At 37.5% G+C, this 16,145-nt stretch overlaps 1 protein-coding gene across 7 annotated transcripts in view; it reads left to right on the forward strand.

Moving 5' to 3' along the window:
* The window catches only part of LOC126259670 (transcription factor cwo), a 160,536-nt gene extending 146,363 nt beyond the window's left edge, over positions 1-14,173 (forward strand). For 4 of the 7 annotated variants that reach the window (XM_049956619.1, XM_049956628.1, XM_049956661.1 and 1 more), the window contains 3 exons: positions 6,920-7,109; positions 10,142-10,333; positions 10,543-14,173. In XM_049956619.1, the coding sequence (XP_049812576.1) occupies positions 6,920-7,109; positions 10,142-10,333; positions 10,543-11,552 (1,392 nt within the window). In that variant the 3' untranslated portion in view covers positions 11,553-14,173. The other 3 variants (XM_049956638.1, XM_049956652.1, XM_049956645.1) reach the window with 3 other exon arrangements.
* Positions 14,174-16,145: the final 1,972 nt, after the last annotated feature.

Consider the following 16,145-nt stretch of genomic DNA (forward strand, 5'->3'; position numbering starts at 1 on the left):
GCTCAGGGATAAGTAGAAAGACTGGTAATATTCGCGATAGACAATTGCAAGCTCTTGATAGCCCATGTTTCCCTTCGTATACACGGGCGACCGAAAAAATTGTACCAAATGGGGAAAGATTCAAAACTTGCCAGATTTTATATAACTGATTCGGTGACGATGGAAACGTGTAGGCCCCAAGAACTACATCTGATACGAAGTACACCAAAACTTATTGTACCCCAAAAGACAGGTACTTATCTACTTAGTATTTTAAGGAAGATTACTCTGGCAGCCAAACGACAAGCCCTTTTCAGTAGTACATGCAAAGAACATTTTTATGTTATCAACATGAACATGGGTTCCACATTTTTGACTGATTTATTCGCACTTCCTAATGTTAAGTTGAAACTGAAAATTAAAAATCTGGAATAGGGGAAAAAAGTGTAATTACTGCAGAAAATGCTGCTGGATATCAACAAAAAATATCATATTAATACCTCTCGAAATTAAGAAACAGTGAATAATCATTTAAAAAGGCTTATCTACAACAAGTTGTATGTAAAACTTCACAACTGTTCACATTAATGGATTTATTGTATTACTTACATGATTTCTTTTTTTAGTGTCAACTGGCATAATTGAAGTGGAACGAAATGTGTTTCAAAGCTACATTTTTTTGGAATTGGTTAGGTAAAGTGTAGCGCAGGGCCAGTATACGACTAGATGAATGTGGGAAATCTCCCGAAACAATCCTTAAATTGGCCAATACGAGGTGCATTCAAGTTCTAAGGCCTCCGATTTTTTTTCTAATTAACTACTCACCCGTAATCGATGTAACTGGCGTTACTTCTCGACGTAATCGCCCTGCAGACGCACACATTTTTCACAACGCTGACGCCATGATTCCATGGCAGCGGCGAAGGCTTCTTTAGGAGTCTGTTTTGACCACTGGAAAATCGCTGAGGCAATAGCAGCACGGCTGGTGAATGTGCGGCCACGGAGAGTGTCTTTCATTGTTGGAAAAAGCCAAAAGTCACTAGGAGCCAGCTCAGGTGAGTAGGGAGCATGAGGAATCACTTCAAAGTTGTTATCACGAAGAAACTGTTGCGTAACGTTAGCTCGATGTGCAGATGCGTTGTCTTGGTGAAACAGCACACGCGCAGTCCTTCCCAGACGTTTTTGTTGCAATGCAGGAAGGAATTTGTTCTTCAAAACATTTTTGTAGGATGCACCTGTTACCGTAGTGCCCTTTGGAGCGCAATGGATAAGGATTACGCCCTCGCTGTCCCAGAACATGGACACCATCATTTTTTCAGCACTGGCAGTTACCCGAAATTTTTTTGGTGGCGGTGAATCTGTGTGCTTCCATTGAGCTGACTGGCGCTTTGTTTCTGGATTGAAAAATGGCATCCACGTCTCATCTATTGTCACAACCAACGAAAAGAAAGTCCCATTCATGCTGTCGTTGCGCGTCAACATTGCTTGGCAACATGCCACACGGGCAGCCATGTGGTCGTCCGTCAGCATTCGTGGCACCCACCTGGATGACACTTTTCGCATTTTCAGGTCGTCATGCAGGATTGTGTGCACAGAACCCACAGAAATGCCAACTCTGGAGGCGATCTGTTCAACAGTCATTCGGCGATCCCCCAAAACAATTCTCTCCACTTTCTCGATCATGTCGTCAGACCGGCTTGTGCGAGCCCGAGGTTGTTTCGGTTTGTTGTCACACGATGTTCTGCATTCATTAAACTGCCGCACCCACGAACGCACTTTCGACACATCCATTACTCCATCACCACATGTCTCCTTCAACTGTCGATGAATTTCAATTGGTTTCACACCACGCAAATTCAGAAAACGAATGATTGCACGCTGTTCAAGTAAGGAAAATGTCGCCATTTTAAGTATTTAAAACAGTTCTCATTCTCACCGCTGGCGGTAAAATTCCATCTGCCGTACGTTGCTGCCATCTCTGGGACGTATTGACAATGAACGCGGCCTCATTTTAAAACAATGCGCATGTTTCTATCTCTTTCCAGTCCGGAGAAAAAAAATCGGAGGCCTTAGAACTTGAATGCACCTCGTAGAAACAACTTTTAGCAGCATCAGACTGCAACAAAATAATTCTTGTATCTCCAGATTGTCATATTATGAGTATGACGACTGGAATGCAGAATTCGTATCTCTGTGACTGCATTTGCTCACATAGTCATTAAGAAAGTACCATTTCTGGAGAGCACATCTTTTCATCCACGAAGTTTCATGCCTTTTTCCGTTTAAATTCTTCATGTGTGTGGCCGTAGTGTCCGTAGTTGCTTTATAATTCTTGAGGGTACTTTTACTCTGTCGTTGCAACTACAAAAATTCGTGATTTTTTTTTCACCAGACGCGTTTCGCTTTATTGGGGTAAAGCATCATCAGTGGCCTGTAATTAAGTTATTTACCTTTTGATTTGCTTTTAGATCGAAAAACATTTCATTAAGAATAGGTTGATTTGTACTTATGGTGATTTTTCGCCTGATTTCTCGCTTACATCGGGAAATGCCGTCTGCTAGCACATCGTTGTTTTTCTGTGTTAGACGCTGATAATTTATGACTAATCTTTATAGATGTTCTGCAGCACTATGCATTTCTTTTCCCTTTCTACGGATTTGAGATTAAGCATAGAGATACAAATCTATAACATAGCACGGCAGTGTTCTTCCGAGTGTAAAACTGAATGCAGCTTCAGTAAGACATCACAGGTTTTCTTTTTCGCGGAAAAATGACAAGCTGTTGTTGTGATTGCGTTGTGTGCCGATTGGAGGGGGTGCCCTGATGGTAACCGGGAGAGTATAGCATTCACCTCACGCTAGGTGAGGAGAACCCTATGTCATAATGACGTAACGCTACGTCATCGTGACGTAATAACCTAAATCGACTAAATGAGTACGTATATCGATCTTTGCAGTTGTACCGATAACGTCAAAGCTAAATGTAAATACATGTGTACAAACGAAGTGGCAGGAGTTGTGTGATATGCTCATCCCAGCTGAATGAATTGTTAAATGTAATCCCAACAATTTGCGATGTTATTGAGTATTTCATGAACATAATTAATGTCTGAGCGAAGGAGCCATAACGAAATAAAAAAAAAGCTTGTCATTCTTTTTAAATCCGATGAATCGTGCATAAATCGTGTGGACAGAAAAGTGAAGTAATTAATTATTAAGCTGCAATCCAAAGAATGTGGGATGTTATTGTGTGTTTCGTGAACGTAACGAATATCTGAATGAAGGAATCATAGCAATCACGAAAGTTTAGAAAGTGTCTAGTCATGTTTTCAGTCCGATTAATATTGAATAAATAATGTGGATAAAAACGTGAAATAGGAAGAAATTAAAGTGTTTCGTATTTTTATAAAATCCAATGAATTGTACATAATTCATGTGGGCAGAAACGTTAAACTGAGAAATTGAAGTGGTTCTGAAGATAATTCCGAATGTTGCTAGAAACATTAAACCATCTAGTTCCATTTAATTTTGCCTTCGTGTTGTAAATCAGCTAAGAAAGATAGTGAAATCTTTCAGACTATCTTCATGGATCTGCTCGAAAGTTCTCTCATCTCCGTTAGAGCCCATGTTCAGAACGACGTACACGCTAGCAACACCGGGCATAGGACAATGAAAGCACATAAACAAATAACAATGCAGATTCAAGACGCACACAACAGTCGATATATACAGAATGCACACAACAGTCGATAGGACAACTCGTGAAACTCATGATGACGTGTGCCTACGTCACTATGACGTAGGGCTCTCCTCACCTAGCGTGAGATGAATGCTACCTAACCGGAGGCGGAAGACTGGCCCGTATAGGCCTGCTGCAGCCATGTTGATGCGTTGGGAAACGGTAGTTGAATCGGTGCATAAGGTTTCTATAGACTGTGTGCCTTGGTTTGCGATTGTCCCAGTTTCGTCGAAGACTTGGGGCAAACAAATTGTTGTATACGATTCAGACTCTCCTGTTCTTCGGTCCTATAAAACAGTGATTGCAGTGCATCAAATGTAACCAAAGAAGCAAGCGATTATTATTTTTTTTTTCACGGAAAGTACTTTGCGAACAGCTCTCTTATATTGGTTTCAGTTCGTCTTGGAACACCTGCATAATTTCGGATTTTGCATTTCCTCTGTCCCGTTTTTGGAGCATTACCTTACGCCAATTGATAAGAGCTTGCTAATGAGCTTTGGTCAAATTATGCAGAGTCAGTAGGGAACATAACTTCTTCATAGCTAACAAAGTGTTCATGCAAAATCGAACGTACTGCGACATGAATTAATTTCCCTTGGGCACAATACGGATGTATTTTGGAACAACATGGGTGATTTGATTCACAAAATTCGTCGTTAACGGGTGTAAAAGACCCTGACGAACATTCTAACGAACCTTTTCTGTAGGTAATTGATTACCAAAGTTAAACGAAGCGATCGAGGAGTTGTAGTAGAGTCGGGGCATTATGAAAAAAGAAAAGTCCTCTCACAAAAACTTTTGTGGAGAATTTCCATTTTTGCGTAACACTCCTTCCTTAAATGCTTACTGTAAACAAACTACACGACTTGTTTCTGAACTGCCATTGTTTTAACATTAATAGAAGACAAATTTTAAAACAGTACTAAATAAATCACATCTGAATAGCATGGTCGTTTGTTAAAGCTTAAAAGGTGACCCTCATAATGATTATAAAGCGTATCGAATAGACTTTGTTTCCTACCGTATTGTTAGATTTCTGTCTTTCGTTGTGTAGTCACAGGCTTCAGGTTTCCTTAAAACTGCAACTTTCCGTTTTTGTACTTTACGAACTAGTTGCCAGTCTTTCCGTCCGCCTGATTTTTGTGGGAGAAGGACTGGACTAGGTATGACGCAAGTTTACATCGGGGGCAACGTGAGCTATAAGTCTCATATGATTTTATTTTACGGCTAGGGCTCTACACAACTCTAGCACCGCAAAGGCCCACTGAATCGAATGTCTTCAACAGTTAACTCTCAATATCGCACAGTCTCAGGTGCAGCGAAATATTCTGTTTTCAATGTATTTTTATTTTATATTAGTTTTTGTCCGTAACACTTATATAGTCTTTCCTTTTTGGTCAATTACAACTTATCTCCGTCTGCTGCAGAGATGCAATGTAGTGGCTTCAAATGGCTCTGAGCACTATGGGACTTAACTTCTAAGGTCATCAGTCCCCTAGAACTTAGAACTACTTAAACCTAACTAACCTAATGACATCACACACATCCATGCCCGAGGCAGGATTCGAACCTGCGACCGTAGCGGTCGCGCGGTTCCAGACTGTAGGGCCTAGAACCGCTCGGCCACCCCGGCGGGCTGCAATGTAGTAGTCAAGCAATAACTTCTATTTTTTCTCAAGCTCGAACACCAATCAACCCAAAACACAGGTCAATACGAAGAATACTAATAAAAATCAAAGAGTAAAGCAGATCGTCTGTGCGCTCGTCGCCGCAGAATAACGCTGCGTTTCTTGTGCATTCAGAGGTGTTCTTCCGGCGACTCCCACACCTTCAATAGTCGTACCTTTTCAGCTCACGCACGAGTGCCAGTATTTGAAGAACCCACCATTGGGTAATACAAAGACGAACTGTAGCATTTGTAAGTTATTTTTTGCTCCTGTTTGCAATTTTCGTGTACTGCCATCGCGAGGCCAAAAATAGCTGTAGCGCGTTTCAGCCACGCACCGGCGATGTTTGCGATCGCCTTCCCTTCCTCGCTGCCACAACGTGAGCGAACCCGTGAGCGCGAGCGAGAGGCGTAACCTGCAACGTGACGTTGCCTGCCCCCACCACCGCCACATAAAACATGACTACCAGGGGGCCAGTGCTACAGTTGCAACCAGACTCTGATGAGAACTTGTGGTGTCAGTCGCGGAAATCTTGGATAATGGTTACACACAATGCCACGATGCTGGAGCAGCATTTACTTGTAGCTGGAGAATCTCCTCTGAATGCGACTCAGCGAAATAGACGGCGTTTTCTCAATAAAGAGGTAAAAGCTCATGTGGAGTGCACCTAAGATGTTGTTTCGTTTTGCACTGTACTGCCTTCTGCTCACGTGCACGTGCACGTGACGGAAGCCTTCGGCGGAATGCCTGGTGATGAGTGCGTGTTCCCATTACTTCGTAGCAACAGCGCAAGAGTTTCGGTCTGTCGTCGTCGAATATGGTGATTTACCTGTCTGAATTTTCGTAAAAACTTGTAACGGAAGCGAAAGAATAGAGTAAAGCGAAATATTACACCGTCACAGAACAAAAATATTCAGAGCATGTGCGAGTAAGATAGTTATCAGGGTGGCAGTGTGATGAAATGTTAATATGAGTGACGATATTATTGTACGGGGAAAGGTCTGAGGACCAAAAAGTGCCGGTTTTACAACAGTGTCATGTGTATGCGGAATATTTATGTTTTGATAAGCCGTGTTCATTATTCTGTATTATTGGACAGTAGTGATCATTAGAGCGCACATGAGATGAAGGAGATGGGTGCAACACGTTGTGAGGAATGGATTTGAGCTACGAATTCCGTGTAAAAAGACTTTTCATTGTAATATAATTATATTGCAGAAGTATAGCTTATTATTCTACGGTTGTAAGGATCCAGTGGAATACTGTACAGTACTTCAGGAACGCATGGGAACAATTCCCTTACTGAAGCAAGAAGTCTAGTTTGTGTATGGGTGGTGATACTATATTATGTACCAATTTCGTCACAGTTTTTCGCGGCATTATTACTGTGGCAGTAATAAATTCTATATTATTTTTCAGTTGTGTTTCCTTACATTCACTTGCATAGTCTTTGGCACATAAAATTTTAATTAAATATATAAATACAAAAAAAGCCGTAATTTACACAACAAAAAAAATGTTATGTTCTGTTGCAGGATCCAATGTCACATCGCATAATAGAGAAGCGGCGGCGGGATCGTATGAACAATTGCCTGGCTGACTTATCACGATTAATACCAGCGGATTACCTGAAGAAGGGCCGTGGTCGCATTGAAAAGACAGAGATAATTGAGATGGCTATCAAACATATGAAGCATCTTCAGTCTCTGGCGTGTCCTCAGCTAGGTAAGAAAAAAAATCTCGTGTTATAATGGTACTTGAGAATTCAATGGAGAATTAACATGATTACTGTTACTTTTTAGTTGTTATTGTTTAGAACTTTTGTGAGACAATGGCAGATTAAGGTTCATTAACCCATGAGGAGCATTCAGAGTGCTCACTTGCCATAGAAAGCCTTGAAGTTGGAACTTAAGTCCTTATTTGGTACACAATTTTAAATATGTAACAATCTGCTGCTCATTGGGAGTCTATTTATTTTATAAATTTACAAAATTATTTTGTGATCTACAAATAACTGGCTTCATTTATGGAATGGAGGAATATTTCCAAATGGCTTATGGTGATTCTTTGCTGCTTATGTTGAAATTTTCTTTCCTCTATCTTGTGATTCATGTGCTTAATAAAACCATCCTCTGTGTTACTTATCATTTGAGCTTCTAATATCATGCTTTGGTGGTGGTGGTGGTGCTTGTGCTTGTGTTGATGATGATACAGGTTTCAGGCCACTCGAAGACATGATTATCTTCTTCTAGAATATGTATCAAGTGTAACATACGTAATAAAATAATAGTAATTTTCCAGTCCATTTATGGTAAGAAATTTGTTGTTAATTAGTTAAATAGTCACCCTATTCCAGAAATTCTTTTGGTTCATAATACACATTTTTCTCCTATATTTTTTTCTCCTATACCACAAATTTCAGTAAATTAACAGTAGACAGCAGTAGGGAAATATGAATATAAATATATCAATGAAGAAATTAGGAATGTAAGTTTTATGTTTAACGAGAGCTTGTTGAATGCCTTTGTACAGGAGCACATAGCATTACTCTGAATTCTAGACAAAGATACAAAGACTTATGAAAATTATATCATTTATTGTTTTGTGATAATGGAAATCATAGTTTAGCTGGAATTGATAATAATTGTCAGCAACAAAAACAAGAAGTTAATGGACTGGGGAATCAGTGTAAGATTCTAAGACCCTTACAATTGTATAGGCTCTATACATTGCACTTACTTCCTGCATATTAAGACAGAGGTTTAATTTTCTCGTACAAACCATACTGATCAATGGACTGAACTAGAAACAACAGCAGCAGTATGGATTATAAATAGAAAATCAATCCTTTGTCTTATAATACTTAAAGGAGGCCTTTTCAGGAAGTAAGTGCAATGTGTATAGCCTACATAAGTGTAAAACTATGTAATCACATTTTTTTATATATTTTAGGACACAAATGTAAAACTTGCAAAGAAGTCAATGCTACCATCTAACGATGGGTTATGCCCAATACTTGTAATAGTACAATAAAATCATTTCAAAGAAACTTGTGACTAGTTGTAGTATTTCCTAGCACATAATAATCTGCAGTTTCTACTTTTTAGTGACATGATGTATTTAGTAATCTCTTTAGGGATTGTATTTTTGAAACTGTCTGCTGAAGCAAATTAATGTATCTGTAATTCATTATTTATTTGGTGCGATTTTTACTGCCACTATTAGCATATAATCATCAAATCTGGAAGCTAATGATTTCAGTGTGTCATCATTTTTGCCATTTATTTTTTGAGAGCACAATTTCTCTCTTGATGAATGGCATTTTATGTATATGCATATTATGGAGAGTCCTGTGAAACCAGCACAATAATTTAATACTCTTCTAGAAACACCATACTGTAAAGCATGCTGCCCAATCTATTGCACGATGAAAATGTCCTAAAAATCAATTAAAAGTTAAACTAAAATTTCTGAAAAAAATCCCAGAAACTCTATGAGGCCATGATAGTATATTACACAACCACTGAAAATGAGCATACAGCCCAATACTAGTCTGGCCAAAATAAAAATAATCCACAAACAAGCAACATTGTCTAAGCATATATGTAAAATGTCTTTCTTTAATTTCATACAAGGTGCAAGACACAATGAATCTCAAAATTTTAGCCTTGTTTGTGTTAAGAGAAAACAAGCTTTTAAGTGCTGTAGGAATAAGGTTAAGAAAGAGTTAAGTTTTCCATCTACACTCTCTGCTTCACAAATATTTTCTCATAATTTTTCTCTATATTCTACGATAGAGTCACTGTTCATGATTCTGAGCATATGATTAACTTCTCATGGTCAGGGTTCATAGTCGTGTAGAATTTTTTAAAAGACAAATATGATGTTCTTTAAAAAGTAAGCAGCATACATAATTGTTAATATTTGACCATCATGATTAGATATGACTGATTATTGCTTTTGCATCTAAATTGCTAAAGACAGTTGGATCTAAAAACAGTCAGTGACTGTTGCACTATGTCCTATTCTCAGTGGAATCTTCACTATGGATAGTAATCTAGATGTGTAAATCAGCATTTCTATCTCATTGATCAGTATTACCTTATGTACAGTATTTAACATAAATTTCACATAGATATTACCCTCAATGGCAGTCTACAACAGTAAAGTACAGAATTATTAACAGTAGTATGTATGAAAGGTATTCTCAAAACACTTGGAAAATGCAGTCATGTTAATAGTCTTGTGATCATACATGTACATATGCATTAAGTTACAATTGCCAACCTATTTAAAAATAATTATCATTACAGACCTTTCATAACATCGTGAATAATGCCTAGTTGCATATCAAGTTGTCTGCAATATATTAATCAAAATAAAATAAAGTGCAGGAATGCCTGAAGAAAGTTGCAAATCAGGTGATCAGACTTGCAGTATTTATTTTTGGATGTGGTAGTGCCATGGGAATAGGTGAAATAACAATGGTCCAAGAGACACTGCTGTGTTTCAGCGATGATTTATAGTCTGAATGTGACCACTGAGGCACCAAATCCTACAATAAGGACTATAACAAACACAATGTTAACAAGAGTGTAACTGTTACAATCACAATAAATCTCTTGTCATTTTTTATTAACTTCGCTTGCATTGCATTGGATTGTCTCATAGGAAAATAAATGGAAATGGAAACTTCATAAAAGTAAAAAATTTAGTTTTTATGATTCTGTTGTCTTATATCAGATTTACCATTGCAGAGAACTGTGACCTAGTGCCGGAACATACTCAGCCAGGTCCAATTGTACTGGAACATTATCGGCTTGGTTATCAGGAATGTCTGTCTGAAACTATGCATTTCATGGTTGAAGTAGAAGGATACTTTGCAGGGGATCCTTTGTGTGTCCAACTTATTAACCACTTACAGAAGCATTGTGACAAAATACTCAAAGGTAAGGCCAACTCAGTCCTTTTAGTTTTATAAGCCCACTAGTTACATTGTTAATAACTACAAACCATGTTCTGTATCATATTGAAGCAACATAACAAAAACTCGTTTGAAACGTTTCATTGTATATACTGAGCTGCCATTGACAATGTGTACAATTTAGTATTCAGTTGACCAGATCACCTATTTACTTTTATTTTCCATGCTCTCCAGGTGACAGGATCAACTTCCCACGAACAAATGTGGCAGAGACAACAAGCACTTCTTCTGGCAGTTCTGGTGGTTACGGGCACCATTCGCGACCCATCGGTGCAAGCTCCGGCCTCGGATCGAGCTCTTCACCAGGTTCAGGATCTGGTTGCAGCTCTGATTCAGGCAACAAGGATACTCCATCAGAAATGCTTACACAGAGGCAGACAGTTGCTCCAGTTCCCGGGATCACTGTGGAAGACAGAGAATCAGTCCGATGCAGTCAGTTACGGGACATGCTGCAGCAACATCCATCTGCCACTGTCTCCTCTTCAGCAAGTATGCCATCAGTTGATCAGAGTTCAGCTCCTCCACTTTATAAGTTCAAGAACAATATCAAGCAACGCTTCACAGCAGAACACGATGCTTCATCAGTGATACCTCTGTCAGAAGTGTGTAATGGTAGCAGTGCCAAGAGAGCACGGTACATGTCAGAGATGAGTGAAGAAACAGGTGGAAGTGCAAGTAACATCCTAGGACTGCCTATTTTGACAGCAGATGCGAAACGTCGTGATAGTGAAACGTGTTCAGTTCCGTCTTCTCCTCCGTCACCGAAGTACAATCCTCCGATGTCTCCAGTGACAGACTTGACATCTCGTGTTACACCTCCTTTGCCACCTCAGCCTTCACAACCTCGGCACAAGTCTCACATTCCACACAGTCGAGGAATTCCTATATTTGCTCTACATTCGAAAGGTTCTTTCTATATACCTCTGACTTTGGAAGCAGAGGTTTTGGCACCATATCTAGCTGCAATAGGTGTTGACACTGATATGGAGAACAGTCATGACATACCTTTGAAGTCTGTTGTGCTTCATCCTGTAACTATATCAGTCAATTTCCAGCAGGCACAGAACAATATAAAAATGCATCACATGAACTCTTGTTCCTCTTCCATACCTTGGAAGATTGATTCTAACGGATTTTCCAGTACTGTGTCCAAGTGGCCTGTTTGTGTTCAAGACAGAGGTTAGACTATTGAAAATGGTGCAGTGAAAAGTTTCAGAATGGATGCTCTCATAATTTATTAAGCCAGAACAATGTGGCGACTGAATTCTGTGTTGTGTGTGAAATGTTTTTTACAATATTTGTCAGAGCATGTTGGTATATGCCTCACTGCAGTTGGAGGGACTAATTTGGTAGGAAATATAAAGTATAAACTTGTATTAATTCTTATGGTCTCGAGCACCTCAAGATTTCTACTGATATTTCTAGTTGAACTAAAGTGAGTATACCAGTGATATGCCTTAATACAAAGTATTTCTGTGTACTTTATGAAATGAATTTGCACTATGTGTCAGGTATTAGTAAGGAGTGAGTAATAGAATAAAATTTTCTTGTACTGATGAATGGTTTGGAGTTGTCACATGACAAGTTTTTGTCAGGATCCAGTCACTACCTGATTTACATGAAGGTTGAAGTCGATAATTCAATTAACTCTCCACACAGTAATTTAAATGGTTTGTTTCACACCTACAAATGTTTTTTTACAAAGGAAGTTGTTATGTTACATCAGGCAAACTGTTGTAGTGTAATATTTATACTATTCAGTTTGCACATTTTACAGTTTTTCAGATAAAATCTTTCATTTATCAGTGGTAGAAACTTTACATAAACTATTTTCAATTCTGCAAGAAGGTAACTCTTTCTTCTGTTTGACATAGAATGTAGCTGACACAATGACAGTTTGAAAACTCCATAATATAAGTTTATGTTTAACTATATTTGACCAGCTTAGTGCCTGCTGCTTCACTCTTGTAAACTGTATTGACTGCATAGATTTTTTTATAATATGTATAACCAAATTTTTATGTTGATACACATGTTGTTCATGTGTAAATGTGTACACTATAAAAGAGTAAGTGACCCATTAATGGCTGCCAGTCTTTGGATAATTAACATATTCCAGTGGGTTCAATTCAGTTTCATAGAACAAGTTTAAAAAAAGGAAGAGACAAATTGGATGAGTGGTTCTATGGTCTTCAGCCGGTACTGAAATCTCTCATCTCAAACGGATAATCCAGTACATGGAATCCCAGTTAAACATGGTATCTATTTTATCATCAGTAAAGATTAGTTTGTATAGTAATTACAATGAAAGTAATTTTTTAGACATATACTTACTCCACTGAAAAATGTTCATTTCGTTTTCTATGCAATTCTGATAAAGCTGATTTGTTTGGTTGGTGCTAAATTTTTCACGCTAATTAAGGCTATAGAAGCATGGTCTTTTCCAAATGTATTTATGATGAAAAACGATTCTGGTACCTGGAGTCCAAGGTCTTTTGAATCTCACATAACTATTGCTGGCAGTCTCATGTTTGTGGAATCACATTCTTTTTGGGTTTAGCACAGAAAAAAGTGGTAGTTGTAGAAAATGAAAGGCATTTCCATGAAAATTTGGTATGAACAAATTGCTATTCTATGTGTATTGGTACCTGAATTCATACTTGGGACAATAAATCATAGTTTTGCGTGCTTTGGATTGGTCCACACCACTGCAAAATGTTTACTGGTCATTGGTTGTGGGAGATTTACCTCATTTCTCTTGTGTGCCCAGCATCTGTTCATTTCTGCCTAGCTGGGAAGTAGGAAACCTGAAGTACGAGACAGAGCTTGATGTCTTGGTTGTTTTCTCTCAGTATTTCAAAAATTATGCTAAATAAAAATAAATGTGAAGCAGCAATAGCTTTGGTTTTGTGAGCAGATTTGAAACTAAAACAATAAATTAAGAGAGGAAATTCAGCCTCCACATTGTAATTTAAACTGTTTATTGTGTTGATGTGAAAAGAAATTTTATATAATATTGTTACTGATATTTAGAATTATTAAATAACATAGTCAGTGATCGACATTCCTTTCACAACGTGGATTGTATGTCAGCAGTGTATATGTTTTACGTAGGGTGAGACTGATGTAACTTCTTGTGGGTAATCTTCAGACTTTTATAACAATTTATGGCAGCCTTCCATAACACTTTATGATTTTGTCCATCTTCTGATTTCTTCTCATGTAGCTTACTGAAAAAAATTAACATTGCACCTAATGGCAGATGACTGACATCCAACATCTTACAAATATATTAATGGATTTTATGTATTGGCAGCTAACAGTGTCAGTCAGTTCAATTTCTGATAATTTCTCAACAGAATTAGCACTTTATTTAACTTCTTTCTGAATATATAATGTGCATGAATAGCATACCCAGACATTTGAAGGTAACATGCATTACTCAGGGCTAACCAGACTTTCAAACAGTGTCCATTAAATTTCTGTCAACATACATTACTGTACAAAATTATAACAACATTGCACACTGCAAGGTCTGATGTGTGTTATTTATTATGCTTGCATGACTTTTTTTTTTTTTTAAATTGTGGTGTGGACACGATACACACTGCTGTGTAATGGTAAATATAAAACTGATCATTTGAGGCTGTGATGAAATAGTGACTGTGTAACTAATTGAGATGTGATTGAATGGAAGAGAAAAATATTTTTTGTTGAAAAGACTAAAGATTCTATTGTTACTATATTTTTTAAGTTACAAAATGAATTTATTTACAATATGTTGAAAGTGACTGAGGATTGTAATTAAAAGGATTTATATGTAAGTTTTATATGTAAATAAAAGAATGTTAACTATCTAAAGTTATTTCTTGGACAAATTGTGTATTTCATTTATAGTTTTTAATAAGGAAACATATGCTGTATATATGTAAATATAAACTTCATTTAGTTTATCATCTTTTTACAAACAGATCCATTAAAATTCACACTTAATATTCCATCACAAAAACAGCTAGTGCTGGAAGATTACTGTGTAGGTAGTTGCGCGTAATTACAACAGGATCGCTTCTATATCTGTAGGTACACTAACTGAAGCAAATATTAAATCAACATTTTTTGTAATTCCAACATTGTGTTGGTATGAAGATCAGCAACTCAGTGTGCTTGTAATTTATTAATAGAAGTTTGCATCAGGATTTCATATCATACTTTTTATAAGTGACTAGTTCCAAACATTTTTGTTCATTGTCAAACTATTACTTGCATTTGTGAAGTTTGACTACACGTAATAGATTTGTGTTTACATCAGATCAATATAACAAATGTTATTTGAATGTTTTATAATTCTCTTGGTACAATCAAAACTTGATATGCATCTTCAGCTGTTTGTACATTAAAATTTGACAGGCTCCTTCAGTTTATTGTGTGTTGATGTGATGTCTCTCTCTCTGGAGAGAGAGTACATAAACACATAAACAGCTGGAGGCACATGTCAAATTTTAATGTACAAACAATTAAAGATGCCTATCAAATTTGCATTTTACCAAGGCAATGAGTATATAGTCAAATAACATTTGTTTTATTCACATGGTGTAAAAATAAATCTGTTATGTACAGTCAAACATTGCAAATGCATGGTTTGAGAATGAGTATAAATGTTGGAAACTAGTAACTAATAAAAATGTTACATGCAGCTCTGGCAGAAACCTTATTTAATTTATTACAAGTCAACATTTTCTGATGTGAGAACCCACCCCACGTCTGTTGATTTTCCCACATTTCACATAGGGACTGAAGAAAATAACACCTATTGAGAAATTTTATTTAAATTTCAGTATGGATTATCTCCCTTAGTTTTGAAGGGACAGACAGATATTCTTAATCTGTAATGTAAGTGTAACATTTTATAAAACAGCAAATGGATTAGTCACTTCTTATTTATTAGTGTAGCGAAAAAGTAAAATATCAGGCTTTACTGGTGAATCTGTTGCATATAGGACTCTCACATCTGCTAAAGGAAAACAATATTTTAAAAATTGATTACTACTAAGTAGCAACTGCTTGTGACCACACCAGGTTAAGAGTCTCCGTTCATTGTTGTTGTTGTGGTGGTCTTCAGTCCTGAGACTGGTTTGATGCAGCTCTCCATGCTACTCTATCCTGTGCAAGCTTCTTCATCTCCCAGTACCTACTGCAACCTACATCCTTCTGAATCTGCTTAGTGTATTCATCTCTTGGTCTCCCCCTACGAATCTCCGTTCAGGGATTGAAATTTGAACTATTAAATGTGCACAAGAATACTAATCCTGCAGCTGTGCATTGCTGCAGCCAGATGTCCAGCAAAAATTAGACACTTGTTAGGTTTTTGGGCCCTTTGTTATGCTGCAATGGGGCTTCTACTGGAAATTTTGATCTTGCTCAGTGTGACCTTTTAGGTCAAAGGGTGGATTTCCAAGGTGTGGAATCTTGAGTCCCTGTTGATGAGGTTGTCTGACAGGGTAGTATGTATCGTTTCTGTTACACTGAAGTCCCAGGAGGAGGAAACAGAGAAAATAATTTTTGTCATCTTGTAAATCATTTGATGTTCCGCACTTTGACATTGTTTGGCTATGTATGTTGTTTACATCCATCGCATTGGTCTTGTTTGGGTGACACATGTAGCTAATGTATCCTAGTCCATATTGACACAGAATAATTTCCTAGCTAAGACTGTCTTTTTACCAGAGCTAGGAGATTCTTCAATTTAGCAGTTAGATGACAGATATACCTTATGTGTC

This window comes from Schistocerca nitens, chromosome 1 (assembly GCF_023898315.1).
Source record: "Schistocerca nitens isolate TAMUIC-IGC-003100 chromosome 1, iqSchNite1.1, whole genome shotgun sequence".
NCBI lineage: Eukaryota > Metazoa > Arthropoda > Insecta > Orthoptera > Acrididae > Schistocerca > Schistocerca nitens.